General features: G+C 37.2%; 1 protein-coding gene across 21 annotated transcripts in view; it reads left to right on the forward strand.

Annotated features, from left to right (window-relative positions):
- RALYL (RALY RNA binding protein like) overlaps positions 1 to 19,569 on the forward strand; it is a 725,790-nt gene that overhangs the window by 607,131 nt on the left and 99,090 nt on the right. For 15 of the 21 annotated variants that reach the window (XM_023227786.1, XM_023227795.1, XM_023227783.1 and 12 more), the window contains one exon: positions 11,306 to 11,338. The exons of the other annotated variants lie outside the window; for them this stretch is intronic. In XM_023227786.1, the coding sequence (XP_023083554.1) occupies positions 11,306 to 11,338 (33 nt within the window). The remainder of the gene's footprint in view (positions 1 to 11,305; positions 11,339 to 19,569) is intronic. 21 annotated transcript variants of the gene reach the window in all.

The raw sequence follows: 19,569 nt of genomic DNA on the forward strand, positions 1-19,569 counted from the left end.
ACTCTCAAATTTGAAGTCAAGAAGCAAAAGTGACTAGGAAGAAACAATTAGTGAGGTAGTTAGGTTGGGTGGTATGAAACTCAGGGAAGAAAATGTTTCAATAAGAATTAATCATTTGGGTCAACTGCTCTTCAAAGTTCATGTTAACTAATAACTCACCATTGAACTTAGCATTGTGGAGACTATTTGAGACACTGACAAAAACAAACAACACTTTGAATCCATCGGGTTTGGAGTTATGGCTTGATCCTGCACAATTATCTCAGAGAGCATCCTAGGAGGGGATGTAGAATTATAAACCTACGTCAGTATAAGATAGATACAGCTCTGCAGAGTGGGAGGGATTCTAAGGTGAAGCCAAAATGCAGCCTTGGCAGTCACTTGGAGCTTCCAACCCAATCCAGGAGTAGATAATATTCAATAATCCAGGTAGGTGATTGGTATCACACAATTTTGTCAACATGAGGCAGTTAAAGTAATTACATTCTAAAATTAAGTGCCAAGATTTAATTCCTTCAGGGAACAAGGGTCCAGGGAAGGGTGGGAAAGCTTGGTTAGAGAGGGGCTGAGGTTACCAAGACAAAAACTCAGATAAGAAATTAACCAGCCAGACCAATGTGTCACTGGGAAGAGGGAAGAAACACAGCTAAGCAAAACACATGTAAAAATGAGTTGTTGTTCACCAAGCCTATATCAGACATTAGCTATGACTTGGTCTGAATGAGTTTCAAGTGTTTTATTAAGAGAAAGGATCAGAGATGGTGAGGTTGAAACTGGGACCTGACGGGTTATGAGAATGTGGGCCACAGGTGAAGAGTATGGAATGGTTGGGGGGCAGCAGGGAGAGACATGGAAGGACACACAAGTCAGCTGCTCCTCACAACCTACTAGGCCAGGGCCTTGAAAATACATAGATTATGTCATTTAGCACCATTTACACTCCGCACAACTTATTAGGACGGGCAATCAAAAGACTGCAGAGTATTGACTCTTATATCTTCATCTTAAAGTAGAGAAAAAGATAAATGACATCGGCATTCTGCAAAGAGCAGGACTGAGGATGAAGATCTGAAACTGGATAACTCTGACTGATTACCTCCTTCCCCAGGCTGCACTCTTGACAGAAGGCACAGTTTCTCTGTAGGATTTAACAGCCATTAGCAAGCAACTAAGACAACTGAAAGAGACAGCTGAGAAGCCACATGCTAGTTTTTCTTAAATTTACTTCCCTTTAAAAGTCTGGAACTGAGATGAGCAAATCTTGCTAGATGAAAATAATTAAGTTTCAAAGTATTTCTTTTCAGAAAATCATTTTTCTTAATTTAATAGAAACATCTGCAGAATTGTGTGCACTCCTTTCCAGTGTGAGGGACAGTAAGGTTAATCCCGGAATCATGTTGGAGAAAGGATGAGACCCCACTCTTTACCCTGGCCAAATATCTACCAGCACCATCCCCACTGCTGCCCCCAAAGCTGTTGGAGCATTTCAATTCTCCTAGGAGAATCTGCCAGTGGTTAATGATCTTTCTTGCCAGGAGGCTGTTTATCCTTCACCTCTATTCCTCTTGCTACAGTTCATTCCTCCCTGTAGAATTATGAAAGAACATTACAGCCCATCCGAGGGAGATGAGCCCTGCAGCCTCAATTTCCAGTGTGGCAAAAGTCATGAGTCTGAGTGTCAGAACTGCCACAGAGATCCTTGGTTGATACCACAGCCATCCATTAACCTGTCCCTGGAGTTAGCAGCCCAGATGGTGGTAACTGCAAATGAAACTTACCAAGGGGCTTGATGATAGCCCTAAGCAGAGATTTTAGTTGAGCATGAAAGCCTTTGAAAAAGATATCACAGGAAATAGAGGGGAAAGCCACATTTCACTCCAGAGAAATTGATTCTATATAGGAAAATCCCATGGGAATGAAGGAGCCTGGCTGTCTCCTCAACCTTGTAGGTAAATATGATGTTCTTCTAATGATCAACAAATAACATATTAGAAAATAGTACAAAGATTCTGAAATATTAAGACTCAATGTCTTAATCAGACCACCTGAGTTATGACTCTGCTCTGTGACTTTCTAGCTCTAAGAGCCTGGGAAAGCTATTGATTCCTTTCTATCTCTGTTTTGTCATTTATAAAATAGAAATGATAATGATAACAACTTCATAAGAAAGTTATGAGGATTAAATATGTGAAAATGCTTAAAATAGTGTGTCAAATTCTAAATATTGGCTGTCATACATGGGGCATTAAATATACGTTATTATTTGTACACATTGGTTTATGGATTGTATGTCTGGAAATCTAAGTTCTACTGTGGCTTTTATACCTTTTCATTACTTTTGTAGCCTTGAGCAAATTTCTGTACCCTTCCATTAGGACAAGTTGGTAAATACATATTTGGACATAATGCTTTTCCTTTTTCTTCTTATTCCTGTGGCAGACATAGGTTAATTACAGCCCCTTACACCCTGAGGCCTAAGTAGGCTTTAGAATTCATGTCAACATGATGTTCCCAGAAGCCACCATCAATTAGTCAGTTGACATGAAAATTAGAATTGATTTGACCCCCCAGTTTTAGAGCTCACAACCTTTAAAGGAATGTTTATTCCCACTTTCAGCCACCTCAGACTATCCCATCACAGTATCACCCCCACTTTGCCACTAATTTTTCAATGTTGATAGGACACCACAAATGTCTGCATTTGGGATAATCTTTGTGTATTCATCACAACACTACACCCTTGTAAGTAGCCACAGTTGGAGAAGGGATATGGCTGGCACGAGAGTCCACTGTGAGTACACGATTGAGGTCAGTATCCAACAATATCTTGGATTTTTATTCAACCAAAGAAGCTGACTGACAGCATGCTCAGACCTCTTTGTGCAGATGGAGGTGAGGAGGTCAGTGCCTGTATGACCAACCAGTGCTTCTTCCCATTCTGTGCTCCAAGAAGCTTCCTCCTAATAAATCTTTTGCTCCCCACAACAAGACCCTAAGAATGTGTCTCCTAGGCATCTTGGCCCAGGTCAGCCAGCACAGAAGGCTTGGATTGTTTTGTTTTGTTCTGTTTTGTTTTCAGGTTAGGGGACAAGAATAACTAAGAGAATAAGTACCACCGACAGATGCTGATCTTCGTAGATCTCAGAGAATTCACCCACAGTTATCCATGAGTATCCTTTCCCTATTACATAAAGAAGACTCTTTATTAAATCTTGAGGCAATAAATGAATTTTTAATAATACTGATAGAATTATGTTATATTTTAATATGCAAAATATTCTGTAAGAAGACACCTAAGAATAAGACACTTACAAGTGCTTATCTTTGATCAGTCATCATCTTTTGCTCCCATTTAACCATTTACCTTGAATAAAAGCTTTTTAAAATCAGAATGCCTTGGAATGATTAAAATGTCATATGGATGTGTTTAGATTACAAATAGTTAAGGATGAGACATGAACAAAATTTTAAATATCAAAACAAGATTTCTATAATTCTCAAGAAGTATATTTTTTATAAAATATCATGCTAAATTATTCCATAAAAAATAAGCAATCAGTTAACTAAGGAATAACTTACAATGGCCTGGACCACCATCATACCCAGTATGGGGCCAGATAGACTAAATATCTGGCCAGTGTAGCATTTATTGTGTTCTTTGTCCTTTCTTAAGAGTACAGAACAGTGGCTGTATAGACTTTGGAGTTAGGCCTGTGACTGAATTCAGACTCCATCACTTTGCTGTGTGTCTTAGTTTGTTTCCTGCTACTATCACAGAATAACATAGACTGGATGATTTATAAAAAATGTAAGTTATTTGGCTCACAGGTCTGGAGACTGAGAAGTCCAAAATCAAGAGGCAGTGTCTAGTGAGGGATTTCTTATTGCATCATAATATGGTGGAAAGCATCACATGGTGAAGAAACACATGCACAAAACAGAGAGAAAAAGCGGATCAAATCTACATCTGCAGTAATGACAAAAATCCATTCATGAGGGTAAAGTCCTCCTGGCCTAATCATCTCTTAAAGGTCTCACTTTTTACTACCATCAGAAAAGCAATTAAACTACAACATGAGTTATGGAGAGGACATTCAGATAACAGCACTGCATGGCTTTAAACAAATTACTAGGTTTTTCTGAACTTTAGTTTTTTCATATGCTGTTGTCAAAATTCCATGTGTGAGAGAGCTTGGCAGAGTCCCTAGCACATCGCAAGCTCCAACTCTTGTAATAATTGTTAGACTCCCTCATTGTTTGTGGAAGTGTGGTAGGGACAGACAGAAGACAGCCACACTGTTTTTTCTACATAAAATATTTGCACCCATGTTGGTCTTTAAAACTCTTTTTGAAATGCATATGAAAATTCCTTTGTAGAAAAAAGTATGCAGTTAAAAAGAAGTCCTCTATTCCCTATTAAGAGATTAATTCATAAAGGGTAGACAAACAAGATTTCAAACATCATTATATTTGGACACTAGCTTTGGCCTGTAAATGGACTTTAGTGGAGAATATTAACACTTCTCAATTTCTACTCCTTGCTGGCTTGAGTAAGGCACACAGAGCCACTTTCGGAGAGAATCTTCTCTTCTGTATTTACTTTTATCCTACAGAACAAATTGAAAGCCAGTGGCATAGATCTAGGCACAGGTTTTCTCAGTTAGTCAACATTTGGGAAGCACCTGCTATGTGTTGGGTGCCATGCCAGGTACAGGTTAATGCAACTGCCAGAACAGATCTCCCGTCCCCTTCTGAACTTTGCTTCTACACATCTAAGGTCCTGTTAGTGATGCCAAGTAAATAATCTTCCCTCCACCCTTTTCTTTTTATTCTTCACTATCTCTGGGCACACTTATTCTCTCTTATGATTTAATATACTAATTCTGCATTGATAACAGGACTCCTGAATCTATTTCCAGCCAAAACGTCTCACCTGAGTTTCGAGCCCACATTTCCATCTGCTGGCTACTGCGTATCTTCTCCAATATATCCCAACATTGTTCATTGATATATAACCACTACACCAACCTATTCCCCAATCTGAACTCTCTTTCTATTAACTGGCCATGAATGCAGGAACAAGGATTCAAGGACTCAGAGATTTAAAAAATGTAGTAATAACAATGATGGTTAATATTTATTAAGCATTTGTCCACTGTTTATTTAAATTATTTAGTTATCTAATATGTGTAGTTATGTATTTATTTCTCACAATAGTTCTTTGAGATAGAACTATTCTACTCAAAGAATAATCTACTATTATTTCCATTTTGTATGTTAAATAATTGAGGCACAAAGAGCAGTCCCTTACTTCTCCAAGGCCACACAGCCAGAGGTGGTAGAGTCATGATTGGAATTAGGCAATGTGATTCTAGAACCTGCACACTTAAGCCCTTTGGCACATCCATCTTAAATGTAGGTCAGGGCTTGGGTTGTCATAGCTAAAAAGAATAACTCAGATAATGGTAAGTGGTATCACTGCCTAGAAGTTTTAACTACAAAATTCTGTAAATATAATAGGTGGATATTTTTATAACGTGATTTGGACTCATGACAAGGCTCTAGTCTTTCAAAAACTTTTGAAATTATTTCTGAAAAAAACATGCATATGCCAAAGCACAAGAGGGAAAGTAAAATGCCAATGCACCGGGGAAAAAGCAAGATGTCACCCAGACAGTGAGCAATTGGCTCAGCTTGGCTGGAACATGGAGTCTGTAGACTAAAGTGATAGAAGACAAAGGCTGGGAAGGTACACTGTAACCAGACTGTGAGCAAACTTTTAGTTATATTAACACTATAAATATAGTAATAAAGTTATATTAGACTGTATTCTGTAGGCAAAACATGGGACTAGAAGTGAGGGAGCAAGGCAGGGAAGGTTCATCTAACAAAATCATTACTGAGAGCCTCCAATGAAGTAGGCATGATTCTAGGTACTTGAAATACAGTTTGTACCTCCAAGGAGTGTGCAGTCTTAGGGGAAGCTTGGCAATTACAATGGAAATTGTTAATTCACCATAGTTAAGTGTTACAGAGTCCTATGAAAATGGTTATGAAGTACCACTAACAAATCCATTGTGCCTTATAAGAAAATACTTCCGAGAAACATGCGGAGATTTGTAATAAGGATAATTAGACGATTATATTTTATTTTAGCAATTTCATTCTGTTAGTAGATATGGCAATACCAAAGAAATAAGAAGGGAGGTCATTGAAGAGATTAGTGGATCATATAAAACTAGATGATCACTTGTACTGTGAAAATCAGAATTGAGAGGCAAGTACAGAATCAAGAGGACTTTTGGCAACAGAAACAGCAGAACTAGAAAGGTTGTTGGAAAGGAGTTCATGAGAATGACTCCAGTCTTTCTAGTTTGGTCACTTAAGTGTCTGAGTTTTCCAAGTTAGGGAAAAACAAGGAAGAGCAAAATAAGGGAGGAAGACAGCAAATTTAGTTTGAGATATGTTAGCTTAGAGGCATCTAGGAAGAGAGTAAATTTAGTTTGATATATGTTAGCTTAGAGGCATCTACAATTAGAGCTATTTTGTGGGCAGCTATAGCCACCTATCATAAATAGAATGATGCCAAAGATGTAAGTTTTGGAATTTCCAACATCTGAATCCAGGTGAGCTTTCTCAATAGAGCATAGAAGTATAAAGAGAGTCAATGTGACAGTACCTTGAGACACATGTAAACAAAGCAAAAGAAATAAAATAGATGACACATAAACTCTGGAGTCAGAATGTCTGAATTCAAATCCTAGCTCAACCACTTATGAGCTGTGTGACTTTGGACAAGGTATTTAATATGTTTTGGTCTCAGTTTCCTCATCTATAAAATGAGAACTACTTCAGATTGTATCATGATGTTTAAATAAATTAGTGTTTATAAAGAATGTAGAATAATACCTGGTGTTCAGTAAATACAATTTAGTTTTTATTAAATAAAAAGTATTATAATTCTAAATGAATTCCAAATATTGACCTTCATTCTGTGTGCTATTTTATTTCTCCACTATGTCTAATTTTTCTGAAGCCTGTCGTTTGTTTATCGTATTCTACTCCTAATTCTAGTGGGTCCTGAATAAAGTATTATTAAATTTACTACCTATTTTACAAGAAAAGTAAATCTTAGGAAAGATAAAAATCAATCCCTTTCTTCATGAAACAATTACCTTGTAAGAAAAAGTCTTAGAAAAGTTCTCTCCAGGCATATCACAATGTAATCATCTGTTTCTACAGATTAAATTGATAAATAATTTTCTACAAAGGAATATTTCTCCTAGAAGTTTCTTTCTTTTACCTTTTTTTTCATTTTTCAGGACCAATACTACTAAAGTGTTCTATTCATACATTCCAAGCAGTTTCAGACTTTAGAGTTAACAACCTGTTTCTGGTATGGTCGTGACCATCAGGATCCACTCTGCCAAGAACTGTGCTAGATACTCTAAATAGAAAGTCTCATATTCTTCCCCAAACTCCTTGAGTTGGCTATGATGTTTGCTATATAATTGAGAAAAATGAGGTTAGTCAGAGTCCCTGAATCATCTCAAGCCTAGGGAAGCTGCCTCAATGTAGTGAACAACAACTGAGCAGTTGGTTTCAAAGCAGAGCATCATTCAACACAGGCCAGTTGTCTCTCCGCTCTGCAGTGTGTCATCATTTTGAGGATGAGACAAAAGGTAGAATGGCCTGATGGTGGCACCCACCAAGATTTCTTGCCCTATTTCACCACAGAAGACACTTGGGAGTCCTGGTACCTTGGACTTATCATCTATGGCTTGGAGAAGCCAATGACCAATAATCTTTTCTTTCGGCTCAGTTCATGAACCATCAGCAACATTCTCCCCTCTAGACCCACCAGGAGACTTAACACAAAACTGTTGGAAGTCTCTTGTCTAAACATGGTACAGGTTTAATATTCTTACCAGTCTTATTGAGACTCTAAGCTCAGTTTTTAATTGAATAATATTGTTCAGGGAATATGTCATAGTGATGGTGATGATAAGTATTACCTCAGAGATGGACTTGTCCCTGTAAAGTGAAGGTTTCAGGATCAGCTTTAAGAAGGAGTTAGATTGAGATAAATGTAAATGATAAATGGATCATACATGGGAAAAAAAAAACAGTATTCTGGTATAGAAATATAATGCTAAGTATACCAAAGCAAAACCAAATCAGATGTGTCTGGACAATACTTAGTTTTTCTGGAATGAAGTGTTTAGTAAGAGAAGCAATAAAAAACAATACGGAAAACTGGTGAGGGCATGTTTGTGAAGATCTTAAAAGTTTGGGTACCATCTTATGATTAATGAAATCAAGAAAGGTGGTGACATGAAAACAACATTTCAGGTGAATATGTCGGCAGGATCAGAGGTTGCAATGGTGATGTAGAGAAGGAATTCAAATTATTCTGAATTTCTAAATCTGGGAAAATATCTTTATATGTATTAAAAGTAAAGAAAGCCTATTTTAGGAAGTTGTTTCCAATTCCTTCCAACAAAATAGTATCTCACACACTGACACACTTTTTCTATAAAGGCCAGATAGTAAATATTTTAGGATTTTGGACATGCAGTTTCTGCCACAACTACTCAACTTTTAGGATTTTGGACATGCAGTTTCAGCACAAAGCAGCCTTAAACAATATGTTAATGAAGTCACATGGCTCTGTTTCAGTAAGCTTTACTTATGGACACTGAAGTTTCAGTTTCATGTAATTTTCATGTGTCACAAATTATTACTCTTATTTTGATATTTTCCAGCTACTTTAAAATGTAAAAACCATTCTTAGCTTGGGACCATACATAATCAGAAGGAGAAAAGGATTTGGCCACAGTTTGCAAACTCTTAGTTTATAGAACATCATCAGAACTTTCAATCCAACATCATTTTGAAAACTTGAATTTTCTTCTGAAGCCTTCTCTTGAGCATTTGGAAAGAGCTGGCTGAAGTGGGCTGGAAGTGGTAGGAGAAGGGGACAACTATTAATAACTTAGTTAGTCAGACTAATCATACTAACCACAGGGGGCAGTAGGACAACCAACATGTGTCCCTGTATGCTCTAATCCAACAGTTGCTTGTCTGAAACCTTCAAAAAAAAAAAAAAAAAAAAAACACACACACACAGAGAAATAAATCAAGAAATACTACTGCAAACACATTCTGAACTCAGTATTTTGATAATTGCAGAGGGAAAATCAAAAGTGGTGGGCTTTGCTTTTACTCAAGTTGCTTATGCCACCCTAAAGTGGTACAATGCAGTACTTGCCCAAAGGGAGTGACTGGCAGCATTGATGGAAGCTTAGTGTGAGAGCAGTGTGTAAAGTTGAAGAGACTTTGAACAAAGAATTCTGGAGAGACTAACTAGGTTGGGGTAACTAATGAAAACCAGCCTGGGAATGGAATGCAGAGGACATGAGAGTCCCAAAGGAAAAACTGATGGGACTTGCTAACTACTGAGACATGGGGGCTGAATAAAGAGAGAGGAGAAAGATATAAAATGTTTTAAAATATTCACATTACATTATTCAGTGCCACTAAGAATCACATAGCAGTGAGAGGCAAGGGGGACGATGTAGTGTGTAGAAAATGGGGAACATAGGAGGCTGGAGGGTAGCACTTCACAGAAGCAAATCACACACATACACTAATGTCTGATAAATGGTAAGCTGAAATTATTGGCAAACACAGAGAGAAGGGATCCCATTAATGCCCACATGCTATCTTTATTTCAAGTATTATCAGGTAGAAAATAAAGTAGTATCATTATGGTGATGATGGTCAAAATATGTGAACAATCTCCTGCATCATATTATATAGAATCCTCCTCATTTGTTCAAGGTAATTTCTTTTGATCACATGGCACTGGTCATGTCTTATAAAGCAAATATATCCAAACATTTTTCATTACTTATCTTCAGCTTTTCCCTCTCTAGTTCTGTTTGCTTATGTAGATCACAAATGTATGAGAAAAACAAACACAAGGCAATTAATGTACCTACAGTTAGAGATGTGAATAATACTGGAATTCAGAAAAGGAAAGGTTACATAAATAAACCTCTCCAAACTCTTAGCACCAGCTATTGGTTTTATCTGCTTCTACCCTACCTAGAGCTGTCCAAAGGGATTGCTAAGGCACTTGGCTCCCTAAAAATGTCCCTTTCCTGCTATTATGATTTACCCAAACCAGCATGGTATATGGTAGAGATGCATGTCAGCTCTGCCTATAAATGCATAAAGGCCTATTTCTCATAAGCAATTTTTTTACATACACAGAATGAAATAGAGACAAAAAAGTAATTATTGCCTTCATTGTTTGGACTCACATTTATAAAAATAAATTTTTAGCCTAATTCTAAGATAGTCATTTCAATTGTGCTTCTTAAAAATCTTAAACACCAGGATTTAGTTAAAAATATCTTCAGTTTGCCTACATTTAACCCTTACTTGTATCTTAAGAAACCTATAATGAAACTAGTGTGGCCAAAATACATTTACCAACAGGTTTCCTTAATTATTATCTAGGAACTATTTAGAAGTGGATTATTTCCTCATTTACTTACATTTTGTAAAAAAAAAAAAAAAAAAAAAAAAAAGGAAAGTTAATTTATGAAGTTAGAAAAGTAGCTGGAAGAAGCCTAGCCCATTTTATAATGAAAAAAATAAGACACAGAGTATGTTTTAAAGTGGCTTTCTCAAATGAACCACAACCTACAACCTTCAGGATTAGACTTTCCCTTTGAGATACTGAGGTACAGAAAATACCCAGTTTTTAGAAGACACAAAGGAGGCTGAAGAACCCAAATTTGTGATCTGACACTACCCCCACCCTAAGCGGTATTAAGACCAATAAATAACTATATATGGTATGCTGCTTCTCTCTTCGGAGTAAATCAGTTATTCAGCTAACATGTAACAAGTACATTATAAATTATTTCACTATTACAACCACCACAAATAGATATATAGAAACTTCTGCAAACACAGTACCATGAATAAAGAAAATGGGTAGATACAGAGAGTGCAATCAGAATTAGACTAATACTATGATCATCTTAATATATCAGTTAAATGTTATGTCCTCATTCCAAGACTCTCTCATTTTATGTAGCTTCTGCATTAATCCAGCTGCAAATTTACTTAGTCCAGATTAGGTCTTAATGTATTATTTATAGCTTTTTACTGGTGCTGCATTATGCATTTTCATCCAAAAAAGTATAATTTTGTCAGGTTCATGTAAATGCAATTTTTGAATATACAGCAAATTGTTATATTAAAAGAAAATTTTCATATTTTTTCATAGACTTGAATCAAAGGAACCTTTCCTGTCTGTTGGGTAAGTATGTATTTAAATACTTTATAAGTATTAATTATTTAATTCAAATTACTAAGAATTTCTGAGATGGTATTTTCAGTCATTTAACCTCATATTCATAATCATAACATATCATTGCATGCAACGTTGGTATCTATGATTTATAAAGACTTAACTAAAATGCTCCCTAGGTTGTATTGTGACCTTAGAAATGCAGCTAATGAATGTATATGAAATCCTGTATCTTCCATAAAGCCTAAACAAGGTACACAGTGATCATCCATATTCTCTTCATGCAAAAATATACTCACGTAGGTCCTAAAACTTCCTCTGAGCCACAGCTTCACCATTCCAAGCCTGTGTACGCATTGCTATACTCCATTTCTTTTCAATCTACTCTATTCACTGTTTCTTCACCCCCTTCCCTAAGTCTGTCTTCACAATCGATATCTATCTTTTCTCCTTAGCTCTCATTTCACTTTAATTTCTCCAGCTCACTCACATTGACGGCTTCTCTGCACCCAAAGCTGAAGAACCCTGAGGCAAATTTAGATAAGATGAATGCTTGCCTGCTCTGACGGATCCTTCTTAGTCACAAAACATATCTTAAGAATAATATATTGTTGGCCGGGCGCGGTGGCTCATGCCTGTAATCCTAGCACTTTGGGAGGCGAGCAGATCACCTGAGGTCAGGATCTCAAGACCAGCCTGGCCAACATGGTGAAACTCTGTCTCTACTAAAAATACAAAAATTAGCTGGACATGGTGGCACACACCTGTAATCCCAGCTACTTGGGAGGCAGGAGAATTGCCTGAACCTGGGAGGCGGAAGTTGCAGTGAGCCAAGATTGCACCACTGCACTCCAGCCTGGGCGACAGAGCAAGACTCTGTCTCAAAAAGTAATAGTAATAAAATAATAATAATAATAATAATAATAATAATATGTTGTTTACATGAGTGCACATGTTCTATTTTTAGGCATTTCAAACTAATTAAGCAATGTTGTTTGTATCTGATCAAATACTCCTTTGACTAATATATTAAAGTGTATTATGAAAGGACTTTTGCACCATCAATATCATAGATGATATTGTATCAAAAAGTGATGAAAAATGTGATGTCTTGCCTACAGAAATCGTGCTATATTTGATGAGGGGAAAAAAACTGTCATATATAGGCAGCCACAATACTGATACTTAATGACCAGAAACATGGAATGGGGTTAGATTTTTAAGTGACCAGATCAATTTTCTTTTATTACTTTGTACATGGCCATTGAATATTTCTATCACTCATTCAACAACATGGTTCCCAATTCCTTTCTACTCTTCATAAAAGCTTTTCAGAAAGCCACTCAAATCATGGAAATCAAAATAATTGTTAGGGGATTTGGAAGACAAAAAATGGAATATATATATTTATTTGAAGACTACATGGAAAATGAAAGGTCGAGTTGGTCTGGCCCAAAAAAGGTAATAAAGCATGCTTTTTTCCCTACATTGATCATCAGCTCCTATTGTTAAAAATCTCTACACCTGAAGAAATCTTTTAGTTTGAATGCATATGTATCTGCCCTTAAGTCAAAAGGCCTGAAATAGCTTCTCTTCACGCCTCACTTCATGCAGTTTCTGTGCAGCCTTTACTGTTCTGGTTATTCTGAGATGAAATTCCTTTTTTATTGCATACTTCTGTTTTAAAAGGCAGACCCTAAGTAATCTTTGTTTTAACTTTTCAAGAGTTTAGCACTGAGTATTAGAACCCTGAGAAAAACTTCCCCCAAAAAATAATAATAATGTATCACTCAGCAAATGCTCAAAGTGAAAAAATTAGCTTGGCACACATAAGATATTGCTTATGTCTTTAAAGTGTGTGAAAGGCAACCCAAATGATTCTGCTGAATGGATATTTTAATTTATAGCTAAATGTTTCCATTCCCTAAGGAAAATTATTTTAAATAAGATTGTCCAAAAGTATGTATGCTAAGGTGGGCGACTCACTTGAGTTCAGGAGTTTGAGACCAGGCTGGACAACATGGTGAAACATCATCTCTACAAAAAAATACAAAAATTAGCTGGCCGTGGTGCCATGCCTGTAGTCCTAGCCACCTGGGAGCTAAGGCAGGAGAATCATTTGAGCCCAGGAGGTTGAGGCTACAATGAACCAAGATCACACCACTTCACTACAGCGTAGGGAACAGAGTGAGACCCTGTCTCAAAAAAATAAAAGTATGTATGTATCTCTCTCCTACCTTGCTCAGTGAGAAGATGGACAGAAGTGAATCAGTGGACACATATAAACATACTAGGCACAAGGCAGTCTACTCATTAGTACCATTATTCAAATATATGACTTTTTTGTTCTCTCGAAGTTATTTTTTATAAGTAAATTTTTTAAAATTTTTTCCTGGTGCTTTATACCCATTTCTTTTTTTCCACAAGTTATTGGGGTACAGGTGATATTTGACTACGTAAGTTCTTTAGTGGTAATTGGTGAAATTTTGGTACGCCCATCCCCCAAGCAGTACACACTGCATCATATTTGTAGTTTTTTATCCCTCACCCCACTCCCAACCTTCCCCCCCACCAAGTCCCCAAAGTCCATTGTATTGTTCTTATGCTTTTCCATCTTCATAGCTTAGCTCCCACTTATCAGTGAACACATACGATGTTTGGTTTTCCATTCCTGAGTTACTTCACTTAGAATAATAGTCTCCAGTCTCATCCAGGTTATTGCAAATGCCATTAATTCATTTCGTTTTATGGCTGCTTAGTATTCCATCATATAAATATATACCACAATTTCTTTATCCACTCTTTGATTGATAGGCATTTGGGTTGGTTCCATGATTCTGCAATTGTGAATTCTGCTGCTATAATCATGCATGTGCAAGTACCTTTTTCATATAATGACTTCTTTTCCTCTGGATGAATACCCAGTAGTGGGATTGCTGGATCAAATGGTAGTTCTACTGTTAGTTCTTTAAGGAATCTCCACACTGTTTTCCATAGTGGTTGCACTAGTTTACATTCCCACCAGCTGTGTAGAAGTGTTCCCTGTTCACTGCATCCACTCCACCATCTACTGTGTTTTGATTTTTTGATTATGGTCATTCTTGCAGAAGTAAGGTAGTATTGCATTGTGGTTTTGATTTGCATTCCCCTGATCATTAGTGATGCTGATCATTTTTTCATATGTTTCTTGGCCCTTTGTGTATCTTCATTTGAGTACTGTCTATTCATGTCATTAACCCACTTTTTGATGGGCTGTTTGTATTTTTCTTACTGATTTGATTGAGTTCATTGTAGATTCTGGATATTAGTCCTTTGTCAGATGTATAGACTGTGAAGAATTTCTCCCACTCTGTGGGTTGTCTGTTCACTCTGCTGACTATTCCTTTTGCCATGCAAAAGCTCTCTAGTTTACTTAAGTCTTAACTATTTATCTTTGTTTTTATTGAATTTGCTTTTGGGTTGTCATGAAATCTAGGCCAATGTCTACAAGGTTTTTTCCAATGTTATCTTCTAGAATGTTTATAGGTTCAGGTCTCAGATTTAAGTCTTTAATCCATCTTGAGTTGATTTGTGTATAAGGTGAGAGAGGAGGATCCAGTTTCATTCTCCTACATGTGGCTTGCCAATTATCCCAGTACTATTTGTTAAATAGGGTGTCCTTTTCCCCACTTTATATTTTTGCTTGCTTTGTCGAAGATCATTTAGCTGTAAGTATTTGGGTTTATTTCTGGGTTCTCTTCTCTGCTCCATTGGTCTGTGTGCCTATTTTTATACCAGTACCATGCTGTTTTGGTGACTATTGCCTTATAATACAGTATGAAATCAGGTAGTGTGATGCTTCCAGATTTGTTCTTTTTGCTTAGTCTTGTTTTGGCTATGCGGGCTCTTTTTTGGTTCCATATGAATTTTTAGAATTGTTTTTTCTAATTATGTGAAGAATGATGGTGGTATTTTGATGAGGATTGCATTGAATTCGTAGACTGCTTTTGGCAGTGTGGTCATTTTCACAATATTGATTCTACCCATCCATGAGCATGGGAAGTGTTTCCATTTGTTTGTGTCATCTGTGGTCTGTTTCAGCAGTGTTTTGTAGTTTTCCTTGTAGAGGTTTTTTGACTCCTTGATTAGGTATATTCCTAAGTATTTAAAATTTTTTTGCAACCATTGTAATGTGGGTTGCATTTTCTATGATTCTTAGGTTGGTCGCTGTTGGTGTGTAGCAGAGCTACTGATTTGTGTACATTAATCTTGTATCCAGAAACCTTGTTGAATTCTTTTATAAGTTCTAGGAGCTTTATGGAGGAGTCTCTAGGGTTTTCAAGAAAAACAATCATATTGTTAGCAAAAACAGTGACAGTGTTACTTCCTCTTTACCGATTTATATGCCTTTTATTTCTTTCTCTTGTCTAGTTGCTCTGGCTAGGACTTCCAGTGCTATGTGAAGAGGAGTGGTGAGAGTGGGCATCCTTTTCTTGTTTCAGTTCTCAGAGGGAATGCTTTTAACTTTTCCCCATTCAGTATTATGTTGCCTGTGGGTTTTTCATAGATGGCTTTTATTACATTGAGGGATGAGAGTTTTAACCATAAAAGGATGCTGGATTTTGTCGAATGCTTTTTCTGCATCTATTGAGGTTATCATGTGATTTTTATTTTTAATTCTCTTTATGTGGTATATCACATTTATTGACTTGCATATGTTAAACCATCCCTGCATCCCTGGTATGAAACTTATTTGATCATGGTGGGTTATCTTTTTGATATGTTATTGGATTCCATTAGCTAGTATTTTGTTAAGGAGTTTAGCATTCTATGTTTATCAAGGATATTGGTCTGTAGTTTCTTTTTTGATTATGTCCTTTCCTGGTTTTGGTATTAGGGTGATGCTGGCTGCATAGAATAAATTAGGGCGGGTTTCTTCTTTCTCTGTCTTGTGGAATAGTGTCAAAAGATTGGTACCAATTCTTCTTTGAATGTCTGGTAGAATTCTGCTGTGAATCCATCCGGTCCTGGACAATTTTTTGGTTGTTAATTTTTAAATTACCATTTCAATCTCCCTGCTTGTTGTTGATCTGTTCAGGGTATCTAATTCTTCCTGATTTAAGCCAAGAGGATTGTATTTTTTTTTTCAGGAATTTATCCATCTCTTCTAGGTTTTCTAGTTTATGTGCATAAAGGTGTTCATAGTAGCGTTGGATGATCTTTTGCATTTCAGTGGTGTCAGTTGTAATACCTCCTGTTTCATTTCTTAATGAGGTTATTTGAATTTTCTCTCTTCTTTTCTTGGTTAATTTTGTTAATGGTCTATCAATTGTATTTATCTTTCCAAAGAACTAGCTTTTTGTTTCATTTGTCTTTTGTATTGTTTCTTATTTCAATTTCATTTAGTTCTGTTCTGATCTTGGTTATTTCCTTTCTTCTACTGGGTTTGTTTTTGGTTTTGGTTTGTTCTTGTTTCTCTTGTTCCTTGAGGTGTGACCTTAGAATGTCAGTTTGTGCTCTTTCAGTCTTTTTGATGTAGGCATTTAGGGCTATGAACTTTCCTTTTAGCACCATCTCTGCTGTATCCCAGAGGTTTTGATAGGTTGTGTCATTATTGTCGTTCAGTTCAAATGATTTTTAAATTTCCATCTTAATTTTGTTTTTGGCTCAATGCTCATTCAGGAGCAGGCTATTTAATTTCAATGTATTTGCATGGTTTTGAAGATTCCTTTTGGAGTTGATTTCCACTTTTATTCCACTGTGGTCTGAGAGAGTGCTTGATGTAATTTCAATTTTCTTAAATTTATTGAGGCTCATTTTATGGCCTATCATATGGTCTATCTTAGAGAAAGTCCCATGCACTGTTGAATAGAATGTGTATTCTGCAGTTGTTTGATGAAATGTTCTGTATATATCTGTTAAGTCCATTTGTTCCAAGGTATAGTCTAAATCCATTGTTTCTTTGTTGACTTTCTGTCTTGATGACCTGGTCTAGTGCTGTCAGTGGAGTATTGAAGTTCCCCACTATTACTGTGTTGCTGTCTATCGCATTTCTTAGGTCTATTAGTAATTGTTTTATAAATTTGGAAGCTCCAGTGTTAGGTGCATATATGTTTAGGATTGTGATATTTTCCTGTTGGACAAGGTATTTTACCATTGTATAATGTCCCTCTTTGTCTCTTTTAACTGCTGTTGTTTTAAAGTTTCTTTTATCTGATATAGGAATAGCTACCCCTGCTCACTTTTGGTGTCCATTTGTATAAAATGCCTTTTTCCACCCCTTTAAGTTTATATGAGTCCTTATGTATTAGGTGAGTCTCCTGAAGGCAGCAGAGAGTTGGTTGGTGAGTTCTTATCCATTCTGCAGTTCTGTATCTTTTAAGTAAAGCATTTAGGCCAGTTACATTCAATGTTTAGTATTGAGATGTGAGCTACTGTTGCATTCATCATGCCACTTGTTGCCTGCGTACCTTGGTTTTGTTTTTGGTCTTTTTAACTTGTATTTTTGTTTTCTAGGTCCTGTTTGATTTATGCTTTAAAGAAGTTCTGTTTTGATATGTTTCCAGGACTCGTTTCAAGATTTAGAGCTCCTTTTAGCAATGCTTGTAGTGGTGGTTTGGTACTGGCAAATTCTCTCAGCGTTTGTCTGAGAAAGATGGTATCTTTCCTTTATATATGATGCTTAGTTTCGCTCGATACAAAATTCTTGGCTGATAGTTGTTGTGTTTAAGGAGACTGAAGATAGGGCCCCAATCCCTTGTAGTTTGTAGGGTTTCTGCTGAGAAATCTGCTGTTAATCTGATAGGTTTTCCTTTATAGGTTACCTGGTGCTTCTGTCTCACATCTCTTAAGATTCTTTCATTCATCTTAACTTTAGATAACCTGAGGACAATGTGCCTACGCGATGATATTTTTGTGATGAATTTCCCAGGTGTTCTTTGTGCTTCTTGTATTTGGATGTCTAGTTCTCTAGCAAGGCCAGGGAAGTTTTCCTCGATTATTCCCCCAAATATGTTTTCCAAACTTTTAGATTTCTCTTCTTCCTCAGGAACACTGGTTATTCTTAGGTTTGGTCACATTTAACATAATACCAGACTTCTTAGAAGCTTTGTTCATATTTTCTTATTTGTCATGGTTGGATTGGTTTAATTTGAAGGCCTTGTCTTTTAACTCTGAATTTCTTTCTTCCACTTGTTCATTTCTATTGCTGAGACTTTCCAGAGCATTTTACATTTCTGTGTGTCCAGTGTTTCCTGAATTTTTTTATTGTTTTTTTCTTTATACTATTTCCTTGAATATTTCTCCCTTCACTTCTTATATCACTTTTCGGACTTCCTTGCATTGGGTTTTACCTTTCTCTGGTGCCTCCCTGATTAGCTTAATAACTAACCTCCTAAACTGTTGTCAGGTAAATCAGGGATTTCTTCTTAGTTTGGATCCATTGCTGGTGCACTGGTGTGATTTTGGGGGGTGTTAAAGAGCCTTGTTTTGTCATATTACCTGAGTTGGTTTTCTGGTTCCTTCTCATTTGGGTAGGCTCTGTCAGAGGGAAGGTCTAGGACTGAAGGCTGTTGTCCAGATTCTTTTGTCCCACAGGGAGTTCCCTTGATGTAATACTCTCCACCTTTTCCCTATGGATGTGGCTTCCTGTGAGCCAAACTACAGTGATTGTTGTCCCTCTTCTGGGTCTAGCCACCCAGCAAGTCCACCCAGCTCCAGGCTGGTACTGGGGGTTGTCTGCAGAGTCCTGTGATGAATGGACTCTGTCAGGATTCTTAGCTTTGGTGGTTTAATGCTCTATTTTTGTGCTGGTTGGCCTTCTGCTGGGAGGTGGCACTTTCCAGGGAGCATCAGCTGTAGTAATATGGAAAGGAACCAGTGGTGGTTGAGGCCCTAGAACTCCCAAGATTATATGCCCTTTGTCTTCAGTTACCAGGGTGAGTAGGGGAGGACCATCAGGTGGGGGCAAGGCTAGGCAAGTCTGAGCTGAGACTCTCCTTGGATGGATATTGCTGTGGCTGCTGTGGGGGATGGGGATGAGGTTTCCAGGTCAATGGAGTTGTGTACCTAGAAGGATTATGCCTGCCTCTTCTGAGTTATGCAGGTTGTCAGAGAAGTGAGAGAAAACTGGCAGACACAGGGCTTAAGCAGCTCCCATGCAAACCAAAGGGCCGGTCTCACTCCCACCATGCCACCACTAACAGCCCCAAGTGGGTGAGCCAGGCTTGAGAACTTGCCCCAGGCTATCTGCCTCCCAGCTG

The sequence above is a fragment of the Piliocolobus tephrosceles genome, chromosome 7 (genome assembly GCF_002776525.5).
Source record: "Piliocolobus tephrosceles isolate RC106 chromosome 7, ASM277652v3, whole genome shotgun sequence".
Classification (NCBI taxonomy): domain Eukaryota; kingdom Metazoa; phylum Chordata; class Mammalia; order Primates; family Cercopithecidae; genus Piliocolobus; species Piliocolobus tephrosceles.